Here is a 19,005-nt window from a genome sequence, read left to right on the forward strand (position 1 = left end):
CCACTCTGAGCATCACGCACCAAAGAACTGTAAAAGACAGGCATATGGTGATGGATCAGAAAGAAGAATCTGGTGCCTGTGTGCACTCAGTGGACAGCCAGAACTGGGTGTGCTGGTGTGTCTGGGTGCAAGGATGCAGGTAACTCTAGAGCTGGAAGAATACTGCTGCTGCTGCAAGCATAAATACAGCAGAATGCTAACTGGACCTGGAAAGCATGAACCCTCTCCTTGCAACTTTTGTTTGGAGGCTGGAGTATGGGTCAAGCATCTAAAGTGTTTCTAATTGTGCTGCTCCCTCAGATGTGGAGGGAGAGAAGAATGGTTTTCCTTGTGTCAAGTAAACTTCTTGATCTTAATCACTGCTTGCAGAAACAAACAGTCCTAAGAAGGGAGGGAGAGATTCCTGATGAGCCTCTGTGCTAAAGGTGGGCAGATCTGCTGGAGGACGCTTGTTGCAATCTCTCTACCCATGAGCCTTACAGGACACCTGGGCTGCTGCAAGCAGGTAGAAAACTATCGTGGTGAAAAATAATATTATTTGCTGCCCTAAAAAGGAAAATGTTTCAAAGGAAATGTTCTTTTCTGAAATGATCGGAGTTATTCACATCTCAGTATGCAGAGTTACCTGGAAGGCATGGAAGAGGTTGCATAGGGAGCGCAGAGCAGATGCCCCCTCCCTGCTCTCAGAAAGCCGATGAGGTATTGCAGATTTTATGTTAGCAGCTGAGCAGTGAATGCTCAATGGGGTTAAAGTCCTCTGTTAAAGCGGGGCAACAATCTTCCTCCCAAGGGAATCTCCATCATGGTGCTCAGATTAATTACCTAATGTGGAGCTGTGTCCTCCATCTCCAAAAAGCTCCTAAACTCTCAGTGGGTGAGCATCACCCCAGGATGGGCCACCAGCTCCATCCTGGCCCGGGCCAGCCTTCACAGAGCTACTGAGGTGTCCTGCCCCATCTGCACCAGCATCTGGGCTTTTGATGAGCATTTCCCATGTCCAGCCTAAAATTTGGGTTGCTGAGGCCACAGAGCTGCAGAGGCAGCACCCACTGCATCAGACATCGATGCTCAGTGACCACCATGAGTGTTTGCTCTCTTCCAACACTTCGTTATTCTTATTTACCAAAAAATATGAGGCCTTATTTCCCGTTGAATTTGTTTAATAGTTTCACTGCTAGCTTTCCAATGGCAACACTTGTGCTGCCTCTGCCTGTGAGGAGCTTGGATCAAACTCATGTACCTCGATACCAAGATTCACTTATAAAAGTGCTTAAATAAAATACAGCTAGAACAGCATCTCCCTAGAAAACCCAATAGGCTGTATTGTTAGTGCGGTGATATGGCAATTCGCATTTTAGTTCCTTGTAATAAAAAACAATAAACCCTGTCAGAGGTACTTCAAAGGCAGCAGGGCCAGGGAGTGGCTGCTTGAATTGGAGCTGCTCCGGAGAAGTTTATGAAGGCTTCCCCGACTTTCCCGGTTGGCAAGCTCGACTTCAGTGCCTGCAGCTCTGGGGGAACACTAGGTATTTTCAGGCAGGTTTAACTGGGGCCAGAGGAGCCCGTGCTGATGTGATGCTATTGGTACCGAGCGGGCTGGGGGAGCAGCTAAGCAGCCCCTCGCCCTGTGCTCCTTGCTGGGTTGATGAGGGAAGAAGAGGAGGTGATCTGAGGGGCTGGGGAAGAGATCCAGAAGCCCATCTCAGGGGCTGCTCACCAGGGAGCGATGGAAGGAAGAACGCTGGACGCTGCACACAGAGCTGTTGGCAGCATGCCGGTGCCTCCTGCCATGCTCCCCAGCCCTGCTGCCAGCCTCACACATTCGCTTCTGCAGTGGAGCATCGGCCAACGTGCAAACCTCCGGAGTGCCGGCCATTTTCCAGGCAAGAGCAAATTTGCCAAGCGCTACCTTAAGAAAAATTGTGCGTGACCACATTTAAGGAAGCAGGGGAGTGTGTGGGGGTGTGTGCTGGCCCCATCCCAGGGCCCTGTGCCAGCCCTGGCCAAGACACCCCGCTCTGTGCTGGCTGGACGTGCAGGTGTCCGGACGCTTCTCCTCTGAGCCAGCCATCGCCTCGCCGCCACCCGCAAATGCTCAGCTTCTTCTGGCTGAGGTGAGGGACACAGGGAGCTGGGGGTGATGGGGACATGGTGGGGGGAATGGATGAATGGCAGACAGCGTCCAGCGCTGCCGTGAACTCTTCCATGCCCGTGAACTCTTCCATGCCCGGCAGTGGAGTGATGGCTTGTAGTGGCTTGCAATAGCATGGGCAGCTCTGGCAGGAGGAGGAGGGATGAAAACACCTTTCCCCACCCCCGTGGTGGTGCCCTCTTGCCCTTGGTCTTTTCTGTGAGCCCAGTTGAAGCTCCATCGTGGTCTGTGGCACCCGTCCATCTGTACTGGGGACAGCAGGTGAGAGCCAGCAACATCAACATCCCACCGGGGCTTTCTGATTGTGCCAGGAGGGATGGGGGACTGGCTTGAATCAGCATTTTTTCTATTAGAAGGCGGAGCACATAGTTGGGAAGTGTGTGTACAGGGCTGCTGGGAATGCTAGTCATGGGGAGGAAAGGGGAATGCACTGGGGCTGGCTGGGGCAGCATGGGTGGCCGGATGGGGTGAGTGGCATGATGCTGTGGTGGTCTCCACCCTGCTGGTCTTGACCATAGTTGTTTCAGCCATGGTGGTCATGTCATGCGGTGGTTTTGACCATGGTGGGAGATCATCATCTGATTGGTTGGAGACCGCTGTGGTGCCCACCCTGGCGTCTCAACCGTCGTGGCCTCAACCACAGTGGTCACCATGGTTGAGACCACCAGGGTAGAGACCATTGGGGTGGAGAACATTGCACCACCATGGCTTCCACCGTGGTGTTCTCAACCATGGTGGTCTTGACAGCAGTGGTCTTTATTATGGTGGTCTCCAGCTTGGTGGGCTTAACCATGATGGTCTCAACCATGGTGGTCTCAATGCTACAGCAGTCTCCTCCACAGGGAAGCCGTGGGCAGCAGGGCAAAGGTGCCTGCGCTGAGCGATGTTGTTGTGTCCCCACACTTGTGAAGTTTGGCCCTGGCATTATTTGAGGCTGTAATGAGGTGTTGCGTGGCTTCACTCTCCCCCTGAGTTGGAGGCAGCAGTTCCAGGGAACCTTTAGTTGGAGGCAGCAGTTCCAGGGAACCTTTGTCCTACGGGACACTCCCTGAGGGAACTTTACCCCTGCACCAGCGTACCAGAACCAGCCTTCCCAGGAGCCTCTCAGAAGCTGCATAGAGCAGCTGAGCAGGGGCATGCATGGGGCTGGAGGCTGTGGGCACCACTAGGCTGGGGATGCTTCACCTGGTGCGGAAACAAGTGGTGGAGCATTCTGCGGTGGGGCTGGAGGGGTTCCTGCTGTGCTTGCTCTGAGTGAAGGTTTCCCGTGGGTGGGGAATGTAAATCCATCAGCCCCTCATAAGCAGAACCATCCTTACAGCTCCCTGCTGCCCTTGGCCCTCAGTTTGCACTTTCCTGGCCCAGTGCCAAGCTTCATTCCATGAAATTCTGGGGAAGGCATGATGTGTTGTCTCAAAAATACTACTCACAGGGCACCCTGTCCTTTCTTCTGGACGAGCCACCCTCCTGGGGTCCCACCGAGACCTGCCACAGGGAGCTGCAACCTTTCCTTGCCATGCTGTGACCTGGCAATTTAGTCCAACTTGTTCTAGCAGGGCTACCATCCTGACAGCCCCACAAAGGACCCAGCACTCCCACCTGAGAAAGCACCATGGGTCTTCCTTCTTCCATGGACCCCACTCCACTCTGGTGGGCAGGGGATGATGGAGGTGAGCTGGGCATCTCCTCTGTCACTCTCTGGTGGGCGTTCGCTGGATAGGACATTTCCCCTTGCACAAAACTTGTCCCATCCCTGAGAGCACTGGGACTTGGCCACTGCTGGCAGTGGGACTGGTGGGCCAGCTCTCAGGAGAAGGAGAGCCCTCACTGCCCTATTGAGATGGCAGAATTTCCCAAAGTAGGTCAGGTTAATTTTTTAACGCGTGCAGATTTGCTTGTTACCATGGATATTGCTCAATTATACACCAATAATCCCCCATGAGAACTTCACTGTCGCCGCTTCTGTCCTCCCCCCCACCCCTTCTTCCCCCTTTTTCTCTTTGTGTATTCCCAGGGAGGGGTAAGCATGCGCTGAGTGTCTGGGGTGGGGGAAGGAGACCAGAGCCAGATGAAGAAAAATGGGGGTTAGGCATTCAGGAGCCTGTGGTGGGGTGGTGGGAGGGCAAGGAGGGCAAGGAGGGTGTAGCTCAAGCTGTGGAGCAGCTCCACTCTGACCAGAGCCCCCCCTACCCAGAGCGTGGGACCCTGGCCATGGCTTCATCCCTCTCTCCCATCTGCTGCTTGAGGGTGGCTAAAGGAAACACCCTGCTTCCAGTGGACTGAAGGCTTTGGGGGAACAACCACTCTCCTGCATCCATGCCCAGCAGCTTCCTGGGGGCTGCAGGACCTGCGGTTGTTTTGCAGTGGAGGCTCCCCCAGGCTGGTGGTCTCCTGGAGCTTTCCCAAGCGGCCAGCACCCAGTTTGGCAGCAGAGATCATCCCCGGAACTTGTGGGAGCTCCGGCACTGTGGGACACCCCTTGCTGGGAGAGTGGTGGGGTGCCACAGGATCCCTCCCCATCGGTATCTGCAAAGCCTTCGAGGTGCCTCCCCCTCCATGCCATCCCTTCGGTTTGCTCTGTGGGCTCCTTAAACCTTCAGCAGTGCAGGAAGTGAGCGTGGCAGGAGGCAAGAAAAATATCCTGCTGTACGTTTTTTTTTTCCTAATGCTAACTTTTTTCCTTTGGGTAGAACTGGGTCACTCGAGGGGTGACAGAGTAAGAGCATCATTGCCTGGGTACTGCATCCTGTTGCCATGGTGACCCGAGAGCTGCATCAGTCAACAGCTTTAAAAATGTGACAGTTGAGTGAGGCTGAAGATTTTAATGAGGACAGACACTTGCTCGCTTAGTTTCGATAACCGAATACTCTATAAATAACCACTGGATGAATGGTTGGGGTCGCTGGAGCACATTTGCGACGCGTGGCTGGGGTGCTCCCCTTCCCAGGGCAGAGCTCCAGGGTGGGAATGTGGGTGGGGGCCACCTCAGAAATTGTGGGAGGGGTGGATGCAAAGCAGATGGTTCTTTTTTCCACTCTCTTGCCCAACCCAGGGGACAAGGTGACACGATTGCAATCAGGGAGCGCAGAGCCAGGAACAGGCTTGGGTTTCCAAGGTATGGCCTAAACCACCTGCCCTCTGATGTTGGCCACTGTAGCTGTGGGGTGTGACAGGGTCACCCTGGCCACTGCTGCTACGGTGTGCCTTCAAGAATGCAAACCTAGGGAGCAAACTGAGCTTGCTAAAGAGGAGAATAACTCTTGCACTGGGCTCTTGCAGGAGTGGGTGAGTCATAAGCAAGCTCCCAAACCTCAACAGCAAGCCCAGAGAAGTTGTGGGGCTCAGGAAAGCAAAGCCTGGTAGTGCTGAGGCAGGTGTGGGAGGCTTTGAATGGCTCAGCAGTGCTGCTTGCATCCATTGGTGCTCTCAGCACCCTCATTTGGTCCCAACCACAACGGGTGTGTGCTGTGCCGTGCCCCAGTGCTGTCTCCCACCAAGGGCTGACAGTGCAGGAGGCAAACCTGCAACTTCCATTTTTTGATCCCATGCCAAAACCAGTCAATCCAGCACCTTGAGGAAGGAGCTGCCGCCTCCAGCAGCCCTGCTGGACCCATGTGGGAGCGGGATGTTTGCTGGGACAGCTGAAGGCATCCCAAGGGCAACAGTGTAACGTTTAAAAGCAAACTGTAAATATAAAGCCTCTTCAACTTGCTTTTGCTGCAGCTCCCACGCTGCCTTCCTTTGCACTGCCACCACTGTGTCCTGCTAGGACCTGGTTGCAGTGCACGTTGCACCCGTGGGTACCCAGTGCCCTTGAGAGGTGCCAGGGCTTTGCAGGCAGAGGGGCTGGTGCAGGGGGCAGTGGCATTTCTGACGATGGACACTTCCCATTTGCTGCCCTGGTACCGCCCGTGCCCAGCGTGAGTCCCTCCTGCTGCCAAAAATATGCTCCTGGCTGTCTTGTGACTGCGGCGGTGTCACCACGGCAGTGTCACTGTGCTGGCTCGGGGACCTTCAGTTTGTAGCAACATGGAAAGTACTGACGCAGTGTCACTGACTCAGAGATGGGCCACAGCAGCATGTTCTGGACTTGGTCCAGCACCCCAAGATAGCTGGGAGCTTTTCCATTGCAGCCAGTGAGGACTGGAACTGACCCCTGAGGAATGGCAGGTGCCAGCCCCAGGTCTGCCGTTCTCTCTTTCGACTCTGGTAGCTGCCAGATAGGTGCTGGCAAGGGGCTAGTGGCGTGGGGAGGAATGTCAGTGTGGGGCAGAGGGACAGGTCATAACGCTCTGCCACACAGGCAGCGGTGGCAGACAGTGGCTCGGTGGCACCTGCTACACATCCAGCCTGGAGACAGCCACCGGCATCATCCTCCTCTGCTGGTCCTGCTGTAACCAGGGCGACTCTTCTCCTTTCCAGGTGTCTCTTAAAAATGGTCAAGGAGAATCTTGTAGTCCCTGAGGAGATCTTGAGCTTCTGTTGCAATGGCCTCCAGGTACCCCCCACACTGTGCAACTAACCCTGGGGCTCCCCGTGATGCCGGTGGCTACTAACCAAGGCAACGCCAGGCAGATGTCACCTGTGCCCAGAGCTGCTCCCAGCTCCGCACTGGCTCTGGCTGCATCTGCTCCACCCAAGTTCCCTGTTGGCATCCCCAGCCTCTTACTGGTTACGATGGGGTCAGGGCTGTTCCTGTGGGGTGCCAGCTTTCTCCCTAAAATTCAGAAATGTCAAGCACTGGGAAAACGAACGTCAGGAGCTCCGGCCAGACTGGCTGCTTGCTTTGCAGCAGGCTGCTCTGGAGCTCTTTGCATTGCTGGCTCGTGCCTCAGAGCCTGCTGGCTTCCCGAAATAGCTCTGTGGTACTTGTGCAGGCACCTCAGCGCGCTGGGAAACAGCACAGGAGGTTCACAAAGGGGTTTGGAGTCTGCGGGAGGGGCTCCGATGGCCTGGGTTTCGTTGTTGTGGGGTGGGGGGGCCTTTGCCGTCAGCCTGGCTTGCCGTGTTCGCCACCGTCTCTGCTAAGCTGAGGTTTGTGCCGTTCCTGGGATGTCGTATACCAGTAGCTATGGAAACAGGTTAGACCCGCTAGGGAAAAATGCTATTCTGAGATGCGGTGAGATCAGGGTAGTCGGGAAAGCTTCGTTTTCAGCATAAACCCATCTTTAAAAGAAGCTGGGCAAACCAAAGGGCAAAGAAGCTGCTGCAACAGGGCTCTTGAACAAGAGCTGTAAATGGGAGACACAGTGAGGGCAGAAAGCGGAAGGAAGGGCTGTAATGAAGCCCAGACGGCTCCTCATGTCTCCTCAATTACTCACCGGGCTAACTGAGTTCACCCCCTTGTGTAACACAGCTCACTTGACTTCTAATCAGCTATTTTTTCTGTCGGCATAGTCGCAATACCAGCCTTCTCTTCCAGCCCACCTCCTGCTGGGGTGGTAGGCAGGGGTGGCTCTGTGCCCAGCAAACTAAGAAGCCCATCAGAACTGTATTTAACTGCACAAACAACTGCAAACCAAGGATGTTTTCCCTTCCCTCTGCTTGCCCCAGCCAGGAAAAACTGCTTTTCTTGTTTCCTTTGGCAGAGGGAGGTGTTGGTGGAAGGTGTGGAGCGTTGCTGCATGCCCAGCCATGGGTGCAAGCCCTGGGAGCACAAAACTTTTGTTGCTGCATCCTAAGAATGAAGCAGCTGGGAGAGCAAAATTTCTTCCCAAAGAATGATTGACTTTGGGAGGGGGGTTTGCATGGTTTTCAGGAAGAAGCGGTGGGGCTGGGTGACAAATGGCCTGGAAGCCTGCACTGATCACCCACAGAGATCTTTTTATAGGATTTTTTTCATTTTGGTTGCTGCCATCACATCTTTGGCAAGGGCTGGGTCGGTTTTGGTTCTGCCTGGCACCGTGTGGGGCTGAGGTCCTGCTGGCTCTGCCTGGTGACTGCACGGGCCACTGTTTTCTTGGTGGATTTTCTGCCATTTGGGTAAATAGAGCTCTTGTTCCTCACAGGGCTCGACCTCTCCGCCACGTGTCTGGGAGCCGGGGAAGCAGGAGGAGGTGCCAGAGGCCATGGCGAGCCCTTTGCCTCCCTGCAACCCCACCGAGGTGCAGATGAGCCAGCTGGTCCTGCCCTGCCACACCAACCACCGTGGTGAGCTCAGCATCGGCCAGCTGCTCAAGTGGATCGACACGGCCGCCTGCCTCTCTGGTAAGCCACCCTCTGCCACCAGAGCCATCGTCCTGCCAGGCTGGGAGGGAAGGGACCTGGCGGTGTCCTTGGGAGCCAGCTTATCGGTGGCATGCCCAGCGGTCCAGCACTGTCCCTTGGAGCTGACGCCAGCTGGGGACCTCATTGTACCATTTTTCCGAGTAATTAGATAGCGAACAAGAGCAGGACAAGAGGGGGAGGAGACATGCGCTGCAGCACGCAAGCTTGCTTGGGGACAGATCAAAATTGATGTCTGCTTTTTCCCAAACGCCTCCCTTTTCCCAGCCTGGTGTGCAGGGCACGGCAAGACTGGACCGGTGACGTTGCTGGCATCCCGGTAGCGACCAGGGAACTCTGCCAGATGGGGCTGAGCAACTCCACTCAGTGAGAAGCAATGGAACTCACAGGATCGGCTGCTCTGCCAAGCACGCTGTGGGTGGCCGAGCACAGAGAGGTTATGACAGGAAAAAGGGTGCAGTTTTACAGTTTGATGAGGTACATAGGGCAGTTTTGCAGCTCAAGATTCTTGGAGTCCCAAGGGAAAGCTGGAATGGTAAGACAGCTTTAAAATACTTGCTGTGTGTAGAGAGATGATATCAGCTGCCTGTGCATCCCTGCAGCAGCTGAAAGCATCAAGGGAAGGCAAACAGCAGGGCAGCTTGCCTCCTAGGTACAGCGCACTCTCCAAAAATGTAAGACACTGGCAAACCCGCACTGCTATGGAGAGGAGAAACCCCAGACCCTGCTCTCATTCCCTGCAAACATGGCAGGGAAAGGGACACCGACCAGAGTTTCTCTGGTGTCACAAGACAGCGTCTGCAGGGCAGAGGAACACGCGTGCCCATTACATGCTCAGCGTGTTGCTGCAGGTAGCTGATGTAGTTTGTTTTTCCTTTGCAGCTGAGAGACATGCCGGCTGCCCGTGTGTCACAGCTTCCATGGATGATATCTATTTCGAGCACACCATTAGGTAAATACTCTCTGCTCCAGCAGGGCATGCGCAGGGGAGGCCGATAGGGTTTTTCCCATCTGCCGGGTGCAATGTGGGTGGTGGGACTGGAGCCAGGACAGGGAGCAGTGTGCTTGGAGGGGAGGAGATGCAGTGGCAGTGACAGGCTTGCAGGGCAGCCAGGGACTGAGGCTACGTCTCCACTGAGGGGCTGCGGACCTGCTGTCTGCTCTGATTTATCTGCTGTCTGGTTGCCTGGGGAGCTCCTGCTGGGTTGGCTTCCCAGTATTTTCCCTGACCCCAGCTCCTCCCCGACTTTGTTCAAGGAACAACTCTGTGCTCTGGGAAACTTAAATCTTACAAATGGTGCCTCTGTAGCAGCCACGTGGGCAGCTGCTTTGTGGCGGGGATCATCCACACACCCATGGGGCACCTGGGGGAAGAAGAGCATTGCCTCCCTGGGTGTCCCTTTGTGAGATGCACCAGGGTGAGCTTTGCCCAGTCCAACTCCCCTCCCAGGCTTGTCCGGGAATACCTGGAGTGCTGCCCACCTTGACACACAGCCCCTGTGCCGCTGCTTTGCAGGGGACAACATGAGCATTTCCAACGGGTTAGGTCGTACATGGCCAGGGTGGTCTCCCTGCTTACCACCCCCAGTAAACCCAGGTGCTGCCAGCTGCCTTTATTCATCTCTCGGAGCCCCCATTTCCCTCATGCAGGGGGATGCCCGTCTTCCTCCACCCTGGGTACCATCCAGGGTGGAGGGTTCCACAGGGTTTTGTTGCACCCAGGGTTTTGTTGTGTCCATGTGTCAGCAGTAGGGGGTTTTGCACCCCTGTTCCTTGAGGTCCTGCTGGCCAAAGGCTTGGCCTGATGAGCAAGCCGTGCAGTGTAGGATCTGTGCTGCCTAGCTGCTCCTTACTGTGTGGGTCTGGCTGCTGGTGCCGAGATCAGCTGTGGGTGCCCGGGGCTGGCGCTGGGGTCTCAGGTTGTGACATGATTTGTTTGGCGCTGGGAAGTTCCACTCACTTTTGTATTTCACTGCCATCCCCAGGAAATGCTAAACTCCCTCTTTCACCATCTCACATTTTGGTGCTGGCAGGTCAGCGAGAATGAGCTGACCATCACCCTGTGGCTTGACTGTGCCAAAGTCACGGTGTGGGGATGTGGCACAGCCCTGTGTGACACCAGCAGAGGTGGCACTGTAGGGGCTGATGCTCTGCATTGTGTGGCTCATTGAGTATCATGCCTAGCACCACACGGCTGCCCCTTTGCCCAGGAAGCTTTTCTCCGTGGGTTTTGGAAGCAGGAGGATGGACCTGAGCCCTGCTCCAGAGCATTAAATCAAATGCTGCAAGGCATTCACCCCTCTGGGCACCGCTGCAAGGGATCAGGTGTTTGTGCTGCTCCTGGCTCAGACCCCGCTTGCTGTGGTCCAGCATAATGCTCTGCACATGGGAATCTCGTGCAGAGCTGTTAGAGGGCAGAGGCAGCTGCGGGCAGTGTTTGCTGTCTGCTGTCTTCCTTGCCCAGCTGTTTGTGCTTTCAGCCACCCTCCCTCTGCAAAGGAGAGGCCCCCAAACCATCTCGGACTTAAAAACTCACCAGCTGGGCATCAGATGCTCCCCATCCCTCAGCCCTGTCCTGTAGAAGTGCGACCTCCCAGGAGGGCTGCAAGTGGATTCATGTGGCTTTTATGGCACCAACTTGTGCTGTTTGATAAGGAGAGAGAGGATAAAGTGTTTTGGGGGTTGTAATATGGGCAGACAGGCCTGCCAGCATGCCTGCCTGGACCGCTGCTATTGTACACCCCTTGCTGCAAATCCAGCCAGAGCATCCATGCTCCAGCCTCTCTGTGCCTCTGCTCTCAACATCTCTAACCCTTTCCCCATCTTGCTTTTTCTTTTCACACCAGCCAGTCGTATATAAACCCTCCTGGGCAGCAGGACGGGAAGAGCGGTGTCTGGTACGGAGGTTTGCAGCCCTAGAGCAGCTGGCCTAGCATAGCGCTGCCGTGAGTTGGGAGCATTAACCCCACTGACATAGCACGGCCTGGAAGGTGCACGGAGGCTACTCACATAACCCCACTAACGTTTTGACAAGCCACAGCGGGTGCAGAGTTGCCACTGTGCCCGGGATCCTTTCTAGGGGACAGCCAGGGGCATCGTCCCAGCCTTGTGCTGCCCCTGCTCCAGCCAGAGCCAACGTGCGAAGCTTGTCAAACAGCCAAGATGATTATGGTCATTTGAAGCCAGAAGTGATGTGTGGGGGCAAGGGGAAAGTTACGGTGCTCAAGCACATGCTGACTCCTCCTCATTTCTAGTTTTGAGCCCTCTACAGTGCAAAACCTGCAGTGGCAGTCCTAGGGCTTATTTCTCCACTGAGTTTTCTAGCATTGGTCTCTTTTAAGGGATGAGGAATATTTCTTATTTAATAAAGCATTTGTTAAAGACTCTCTTTCCTGTTGGGGTTACCCATAAGCTGCATTTGCTTATTTGGTTGGTAGTGGCCTGGAGTAGGTTAGGCTGCAGAGCTGAAGCTGTTTCTGTGTGTTTACTCTGAAGCATACTGAAGGCGCAGAGGAGAGCACCTGGATTCTGCGAGCAGCAGTGTGCTGCCAGCAGATGCGTCATCTAAGAGTTGGTGCAAAATGTCCCTGGCACGATCCTGCCTCCTGGCATCTCCCAGCATCCCAAAGCGTCCATTGCTGGGAGGCCCTGGAGAGGAGAGACAGGAGCAGTCCAGGTGCCTGCAGCTTTAGGGCTGTTGCTGCTGGTCGAGGGCCTGTGGAGAGGCCCCACGAGTGCCCCATTGTGCAGGACAATGCGTGTGAGGTCAGAGGAGCCGTTTGCTCTGGCAGGAGCATGCATGCCCACATGGCAGGGGGTAGAAAGCAAGCCTCAGGCACCTCTGCACCCCTCCTGGCAGCACCCTGGACCTCGGGACCCGTTTGCACACAGATGCTCAAAGGTGACATCTCACCACTGAGCTGTACACCTGTAGGCTCCCACATCTATGGAGATCCGTGTCCTGCTGGCCATCCCAGCGTGTCCCCACTGTCCCAGGCAGCCCCTACCACTGCAGGTGGTGAGCTGGAACTCTGTGGCACCTCAGTGAGGAGCCCCTCGGTGCCCACACGTGTGCTGGGTAACCACAGGCTGTCATCCCACAGTAACCCCTGCGCGCTTTCTCCTCTTTCTGTCTTTCAGCGTTGGGCAAGTTGTCAACATCAAAGCCAAAGTGAACCGAGCCTTTAACTCCAGCATGGAGGTTGGTGTGACACCCCCAGGCTTCACCCCAACCCCTGTCCCTATCCACTCACCGTGTGCCCGTCCCCACCTGTCATGCACGCCTGTTCACCGTGGTGAAATATCCAAATCCTCCAACTGTTCCCAGCTTTAATCCCAAGTGCTGATCCCTTCCTGATGGTCTGGCAGGGGGTGCTGGGTAGGATGTGGGTGCCCAGGGAGCAGAGCCTGCTCTCAAGGGTGCTGTGCCTTTTCCAGGTGGGCATCCAGGTGAGCTATGAAGACCTGTGCAGCGGGAAGCACTGCAGCATCTGCAAGGCGTACGCCACCTTTGTGGCACAGAGCCCTTCTGGCAGCAAGGTGAGTGTCGGCAGCTCAGGTGGCCCCTGCACAAAGGAAGTGGCCTCTGGAGGGAGAGCCAGGCTGAGCTGGGCTTTTCTTCATGGCATGTGCCGTCGCTTTCATAGAATCATAGGATCATAGAATCACCAGGTTGGAAAAGACCCACCGGATCATCGAGTCCAACCACTCCCATCAATCACTAAACCATGACCCTCAGCACCTCATCCACCCCTCCCTTAAACACCTCCAGGGAAGGTGTGCCCCCTCCCTGGGCAGCCTGTTCCAGTGCCCAATGACCCTTTCCATGAAAAAGCTTTCTAGCTATTTGCACATGATAGGGTCAGTGACCCCTTATCCCATGTGTGTTAGTGCACAATGGGGTGCTGGGGGTCTTGGCCCCGCTCTGGGTGTGGAGGACACCTGCCCACTGTTGCCATTTCCTCCTCTGTGCTCAGGGAGGGCAGGGATGTAACTCCCTGTCGGTGCTGTGGGACGGCTCCTTGGCATCTGTGGTGATTCCTGCTGTATCACACCTCCCAGGGGATCCCTATCTGGCTATTGGAGCTCTTTGCCTTCCGGCCCCTCCATGAGCAGCTATAAGATAGCCTAGGAGGAGCAGAGCTGGCTCCAACACACACATGGTGGGATGTGGGAGTGTGTGCCGGCATCCTAAGGAGCTTCACCTGCAGCAGGGCACCCATGTCCACTTTGTAGGTGAAGCTGAAGCCGCTGACCCCTCAGACAGAGGAGGAGAAGATCGAGTACAGCATCGCTGCCGAGCGCCGCCGCATGCGGCTCGTCCACAAGGACACCCTCAAGGACCTCCTCACCCGCAGCGCCCGTGAAAGTGGTACCGTGTCTCACAGCCTGGGCTTCCAGCCTCCCCTTCCATCACCCACCAGTAACATCCTCCTCCTTCGGTGGGATGCTGGGAGGGAAGGAGGGTGATCACCAGGGAATCCTCTGGCTGGCTGTGCAGGGGTAAGGATCAGCCCCACCACTGGGACTCCACGCCAGGAGGAGGTGGAGGTTGGTGTAGTTGGGGGGCGGCCATGGGGAGCGGAGGCAAAGGCTGGTGGGGGGCTGCGAGCGGCTGTCCCGCTGGCTGACCGGCACGTTCAACCCTCTTGTTCTGCCGTGGCAGAGCTGGAAACGCGGGATGGCAGTGTGGTGGTGCCGGCGGAGAAAACACGAGTAGAGAGCGTGGAGCTGGTGCTGCCCCCACACGCCAACCACCAGGGCAACACCTTTGGTGGGCAGATCATGGCCTGGATGGAGAACGTGGCCACCATCGCAGCCAGGTGACCCGGCGGGGGGTTCAGTGTGTGTGTGTGGTGCGCCCGGAGGGGACACACAACCAGGGAAGCACCTGGGTAGACCACATATGGGTTGTAGGACATGTCCAAAGGGACGGTTACCAGCACATCTCCTCTGTGTGAGGGAGGCCCACAGGTATATGGTGCTGGAGGACCCCAGGAAATGCTTCACACTCACTGGGGTCTGCATATTGTCCCTTCTCATGGCTGGTTTTGGCAGCTGAAATCCAGGGGTGACATTTTTGGGGGTCTCCTTGGTGTGGGCTTGGTTGGGGAGGGTGTGCAGGGCTGCCAGGCTGCCGTGGCCAGGAGGTAACACCTTACCCGGCTTCAGCCGACTGTGCCATGCCCACCCCACGCTGCGGGCTATCGAGATGTTCCACTTTCGGGGACCATCGCAAGTTGGGGACCGCCTGGTGCTCAAAGCCATCGTCAACAACGCCTTCAAAAACAGGTGGGTGCCGGCAGCGGGGGGTCCCCATCCCACTCTCCCACTCTTCCTACCCTCACCCATTCTTGTCTCCCCTTTACCCAGCATGGAGGTGGGGGTCTGTGCCGAGGCTTACGGCCAGGAGATGTCTGTCAGCCGAAGGCACATCAACAGCGCCTTCATGACCTTCGTTGTGCTGGACCAAGAAGGGCAGCCCCGCACTCTGCCGATGGTGGCACCTGAGCCAGGGGTAAGAACGGGAATGCCTCACTTTTCCCCACCACAGTGTCATGGGACCCCTGGGAATCCTGCTTAGCCCCAAGGGGCTCTCAGATTCACAGCAAAACAAATGCAGTTTTATGATGATGGAAATGAAACTGCTCAATAGCAAGTGTATTAATTTGGTTGCTCAGTTTACATAATAACAAAATAAACCAGTTGCTCGTACAGGGATGGAGATGTATTAGCCACGCAAGTCCTAACAATACTGCCTGCAAGTTTGAGCTCATCTTTTCTATAATTTAGGGAAAAGGATGCAAAGCTTTTAGGTTGTTTTTACCTTTGAAAGCATTCTAATCCATAACTTGCTTGGATCCAAATATTTGAGAAAAATCTGTCACTGGAACACGGCAATAAAAAACCCGCCCGCGTGTCTTGGGGCACACACTAGCGTGAGCGAGCAACAGCATCACTTTTGTCTTGGCTGATCTGTGCCCACCTACCTGATTTTTTTGTGCCTTAAAACTAGGACTCTTCCCTGACCCTGCGGGAAATCATCTCACAGCCAGAGCCAGACACCATGAAACTTCCTCTCTGCCTGCTTTAAAGCACTGTGCTAGTGCTTTCTTTGAAATAAGCTGCTTTTTGGGGGGTTTATTTCCCCAGGAAGGAATATTTGCAGTGCTAGAGGACATGATTTGTGTTTCAGCAGCTGTTTGCAGCTCTGCAGCTGCAGCAAGGGGTTTTTCTTAATGTGTCGATGCCCACCGCTTGATCACAGCGAGCAGTAGTGATGCTGAAATAGCTCACAGTTAATCACTAACCACTGCTGCCAGCACAGCCTGTGAGTGGAGGGGCTTTTCACTGCTGAACATTTCACCCATTCCTAGAAAGATACCTGGGTTTCCCTGCACACACACACAGCCTTTTCCTATTAACATAATGTTTTTTTCCCATTTATCAGGATGGAGAGAGGAGGTACAGAGAAGCCAGTGCTAGGAAAAAAATTCGGCTGGACCGGTGAGTGAAAAAAGCTGGAAGGATGGAGGAGGGAGGAGAGAGGGGCTCGGCACTGGGATGCAGGGACAATCTGTGGGTGGTTTGTGTTCCACCGTAAAGGAAAATGTTCCTTTCTGCAGAAAATACGTTGTCTCCTGCAAACAGACCGAGGTGCCACTCTCTGTGCCCTGGGACCAAAGCAACAAGGTAAGATGCTGCCCTGCAGGAGCCACTGCCTCCTGCCCCCCTTCTTGCCCCTGACCTGCTGCCTCTGCCCCAGGTTTATCTGAGCTACAACAATGTCTCTGCGCTGAAGACGCTCGTAGCCAAAACGAACTGGGCCCTCGCCAGAGAAAAGGAGAAGGTACTAAACCCTGCCCTTTCCCCCTAAGCTGCTTCTCACCCTCAAAGTGTGGGTAACCCAGGGGTTCGGTGGTGGTGAATGTGTCCCAGCCCATGCCCGCTGTTCCCCAAGGTGCGGATGTACACGCTGGAGGAGGACAAGTTCCTCTCCTTCCGCATTGAGATGTCAGTGCACATTGCTGCCAGCCGAGCCTTCTTCCTGCTCTCGGACCTGCGGCGACGGCACGAGTGGGACAGCCACTACGCGTGAGTGCTGCGGGGCTGGCTGGGGCCACCTGGCCCCTTCCAAAACCCACATCCTGAAATTTAAGGCATGTTGATGAATGTCCCTTTGGGCTTTCCTGGGAGTAGCTGTGTGGTCCTAGAGACCTTTCACTGTGCAACCTTGTCCCTGCTCCACCTGGGCTAGTGGCTACACTTTCCCGCAGAAAACATCTAGTTTGAGTCCCCGTAAATACTTTGGATGTGGTGCTGGGCTATAAATGTGTAAGCTCCCAGACTGGGAGGCCACAGCAGGGTTTCTCTGACTGGTCACCTTCTGCCTCTCAGGAGTGCTGAAATCGTCCAGCAAGTAGATGACGATGACATGATCTACCATGTGGTGAGCCAGACGCTCAGTTGTGAGAACAAGCCCCAGGACTTCGTCATCCTGGCATCCCGACGAAAACCCTGCAGCAAGGGGTAACCACCCCTGCCCCTGACCCCCTGCTGTCCGCCAGCCGGGCTGTGCCGCTCACCGGGCTCTCTCTTCCCCAGGGATCCCTACGTGGTGGCCTTTCGGTCAGTGACACTGCCCACCCACCCCGCCAGCGCCGACTTCACACGCGGGGAGACTCTCTGCTCTGGCTTCTGCATTTGGCTGGAGTCAGAGGAAACAAGCAAGGTGAGATGCTGTGGCGACACCACGGGCCGGTGCTGCCTGCACCCCTCTGGGGAGGCTCCCCCATCCCCCTGTTCCCCTATTAACCATCTCCTGTCCCTTGCAGGTGGCTTACTACAACCAGGCCACACCAGGGTACCTCAACTACGTCACCACCAATGTGGCAGGACTGTCCTCCAACTTCTGTGCCACCTTTGAAGCCTGCGAGAAGTTCCTGCTGAAGAACAAGGACGACCTGATCGTAAGGCTGTAGGACCTCTAGAGCCGTGGCACCCCTGCTGACAGATGGATGGACAGACGAGGTGGTGGAAGGAGACATGGGATAGAGGCACCGGACCCTGCCTCCCCGGGGGCTTTGGCCTCAGTTAGGTCCTATGGGCTGGGGGCAGAGGGCATGACGGTACCACCTCACCCCTTATACTGACATGTCAAGGCTCTTCTTCCTTTTTTTTTTTTTATTTAGAAATTTTATAAGCTGATGTACAGGACTTGGTTTTCTACGTCACTTAACGCTACTTACATCTTTATATGATCCTGAGTCTTCCTAAAACAGATTTATTTTTTTTTTACTGTTTCTTTATGGGGGAAACTGGTTCTTGTGAAGGCAGCAAAGGTAGAGAGGGGGCAGTGAAGCAGGGAGGGTGGCCTGGAGGAGCATCCCACTCCCCTCACAGCTGCCTGGTGCTGGTCCTCGTCCTGGGCAGGCAAAGCACCCCTGCTGGGGTGAAATCGCACCTCATGGGTGGTGGAAGGAATGGCAATAAAAGTGCATTAAAAGAAAAACTATGTGCAGTCTGGGTGAGTGTCTGCTCCGGGGGTTCACTGTTCTCTCAGACGAGCATGAGAGAGACGTCCAGCCTGGTGCCAGAGCTGCCTCAGAGGGACATGGTGGAGAGCGGGGACATTGTCATTTGAGGCAGGAATGTGCATTGCAGGAATGGGAGTGTTCAAATCTTGTTTTTCTAAGTCTGAGAAAGGTTGCTGAGGACATGGAGAGTAGGTGCAGGGAGATGCTGAAAACAAGCCTCAAAGGCTTTGATACCCATCCCTAATTGCCTTGAGCACTAATGATCTGAGTGCCTCCAGGGGTATTTCCCCCTCCCAGACGCCCTGACGGCAGCACGGAGCTTTTTCAGTGTCTGCAGCAGCAGAGGATGGGGTTAGGATCACTGCAAAAACCTTGCTGCCAACCTGCTTCTCCCTGAGATGTTCCAGGAAAGCCACCAAAACGCAGCACGTGGTGGTAGAATTGCTGCTCATCAGTCAGACCCCAGGGGATGGCTGCCGCCAGCCAGAGGCCAGCTGAGAGCCCCTTTCCAGGCTTTCCTGGGTCACACAGCCACAGCTTTGCTGGTGGCATTGAGGTTTCCGAAAGGCTTGCTGCCGGCTGGGAAGGGAAAGAGCCCCAGCGGCCCTTGGGCATGCAGAGCTGCAGGTGGAGCAGGTTTAAGGCAGCCCTGGGGCAGCAGCCATGCCCTCGACTTCATTAGCAGCTGTGGGCTTAACCCCGAGTAAGGGTTTTTGTAGAACTTAATCATGAGCGAGTGATGGTGATGCCATGCTTGGGGTAAGATGAGGCTGTGGGGTAATGGGAATGAGCAGAGGGTCTTTCCCAGGCACTCCAGGGCGTTTCCCCCAGCTCTGCAACAGCCAGTCCCTGGAAAGGTGCTTTGCACCCACCATTCCCCACTGGGTTTATAAGCAGAAGGAACTGCCTGCCCCTCTGCTACACGTGCCGGCCGGTGGCTCCCAGCCCTGGAGGCGGCGGTGGCCATAAACCCCTAATCTCTGCCGTATCTCCAATCATAAACATCTCCGTGCGAGGCCTGGCGTGGCACTGCCCTGACCTCCCCTTGCTGCACTATCACCACCAGATAAAGCTGTCTCAGGCTGAACACGG

The 19,005-nt window shown here is 55.4% G+C and overlaps 1 protein-coding gene across 5 annotated transcripts; it reads left to right on the plus strand.

Moving 5' to 3' along the window:
- The first annotated feature begins 1,822 nt into the window (after positions 1–1,822).
- ACOT11 (acyl-CoA thioesterase 11) lies at positions 1,823–17,889 on the plus strand. 5 transcript variants are annotated; one of them, XM_069863176.1, is made up of 19 exons: positions 1,823–2,114; positions 2,361–2,413; positions 6,575–6,650; positions 8,161–8,359; positions 9,260–9,329; positions 11,224–11,274; positions 12,518–12,578; positions 12,815–12,916; positions 13,613–13,748; positions 14,043–14,199; positions 14,549–14,668; positions 14,750–14,894; positions 15,828–15,883; positions 16,003–16,069; positions 16,143–16,226; positions 16,338–16,471; positions 16,775–16,906; positions 16,982–17,108; positions 17,212–17,889. In XM_069863176.1, the coding sequence occupies exons 3-19, from the start codon at positions 6,588–6,590 to the stop codon at positions 17,356–17,358; spliced, it is 1,851 nt and encodes a 616-aa protein (XP_069719277.1). In that variant the 5' UTR covers positions 1,823–2,114; positions 2,361–2,413; positions 6,575–6,587; the 3' UTR covers positions 17,359–17,889. The 5 variants fall into 5 exon arrangements, with proteins under 5 accessions (XP_069719277.1, XP_069719274.1, XP_069719278.1 ...); XM_069863173.1 differs by lacking the exon at positions 2,361–2,413; XM_069863175.1 differs by lacking the exons at positions 1,823–2,114; positions 2,361–2,413 and adding an exon at positions 6,301–6,335.
- The last annotated feature ends 1,116 nt before the right edge of the window (positions 17,890–19,005 follow it).

Source organism: Phaenicophaeus curvirostris, chromosome 8 (assembly GCF_032191515.1).
Source record: "Phaenicophaeus curvirostris isolate KB17595 chromosome 8, BPBGC_Pcur_1.0, whole genome shotgun sequence".
In the NCBI taxonomy this organism is placed as follows: domain Eukaryota; kingdom Metazoa; phylum Chordata; class Aves; order Cuculiformes; family Cuculidae; genus Phaenicophaeus; species Phaenicophaeus curvirostris.

Excerpts from the sequence above, each read along its gene's own strand:
- ACOT11 (XM_069863173.1), top strand. The coding sequence starts at position 2,092 with ATGCTCAGCTTCTTCTGGCTGAG. Across the intron at positions 13,749-14,042 it reads CCGCAGCGCCCGTGAAAGTG|AGCTGGAAACGCGGGATGGC; the intron begins GTACCGTGTCTC and ends CTGCCGTGGCAG. Across the intron at positions 16,070-16,142 it reads CCTGGGACCAAAGCAACAAG|GTTTATCTGAGCTACAACAA; the intron begins GTAAGATGCTGC and ends CCTCTGCCCCAG.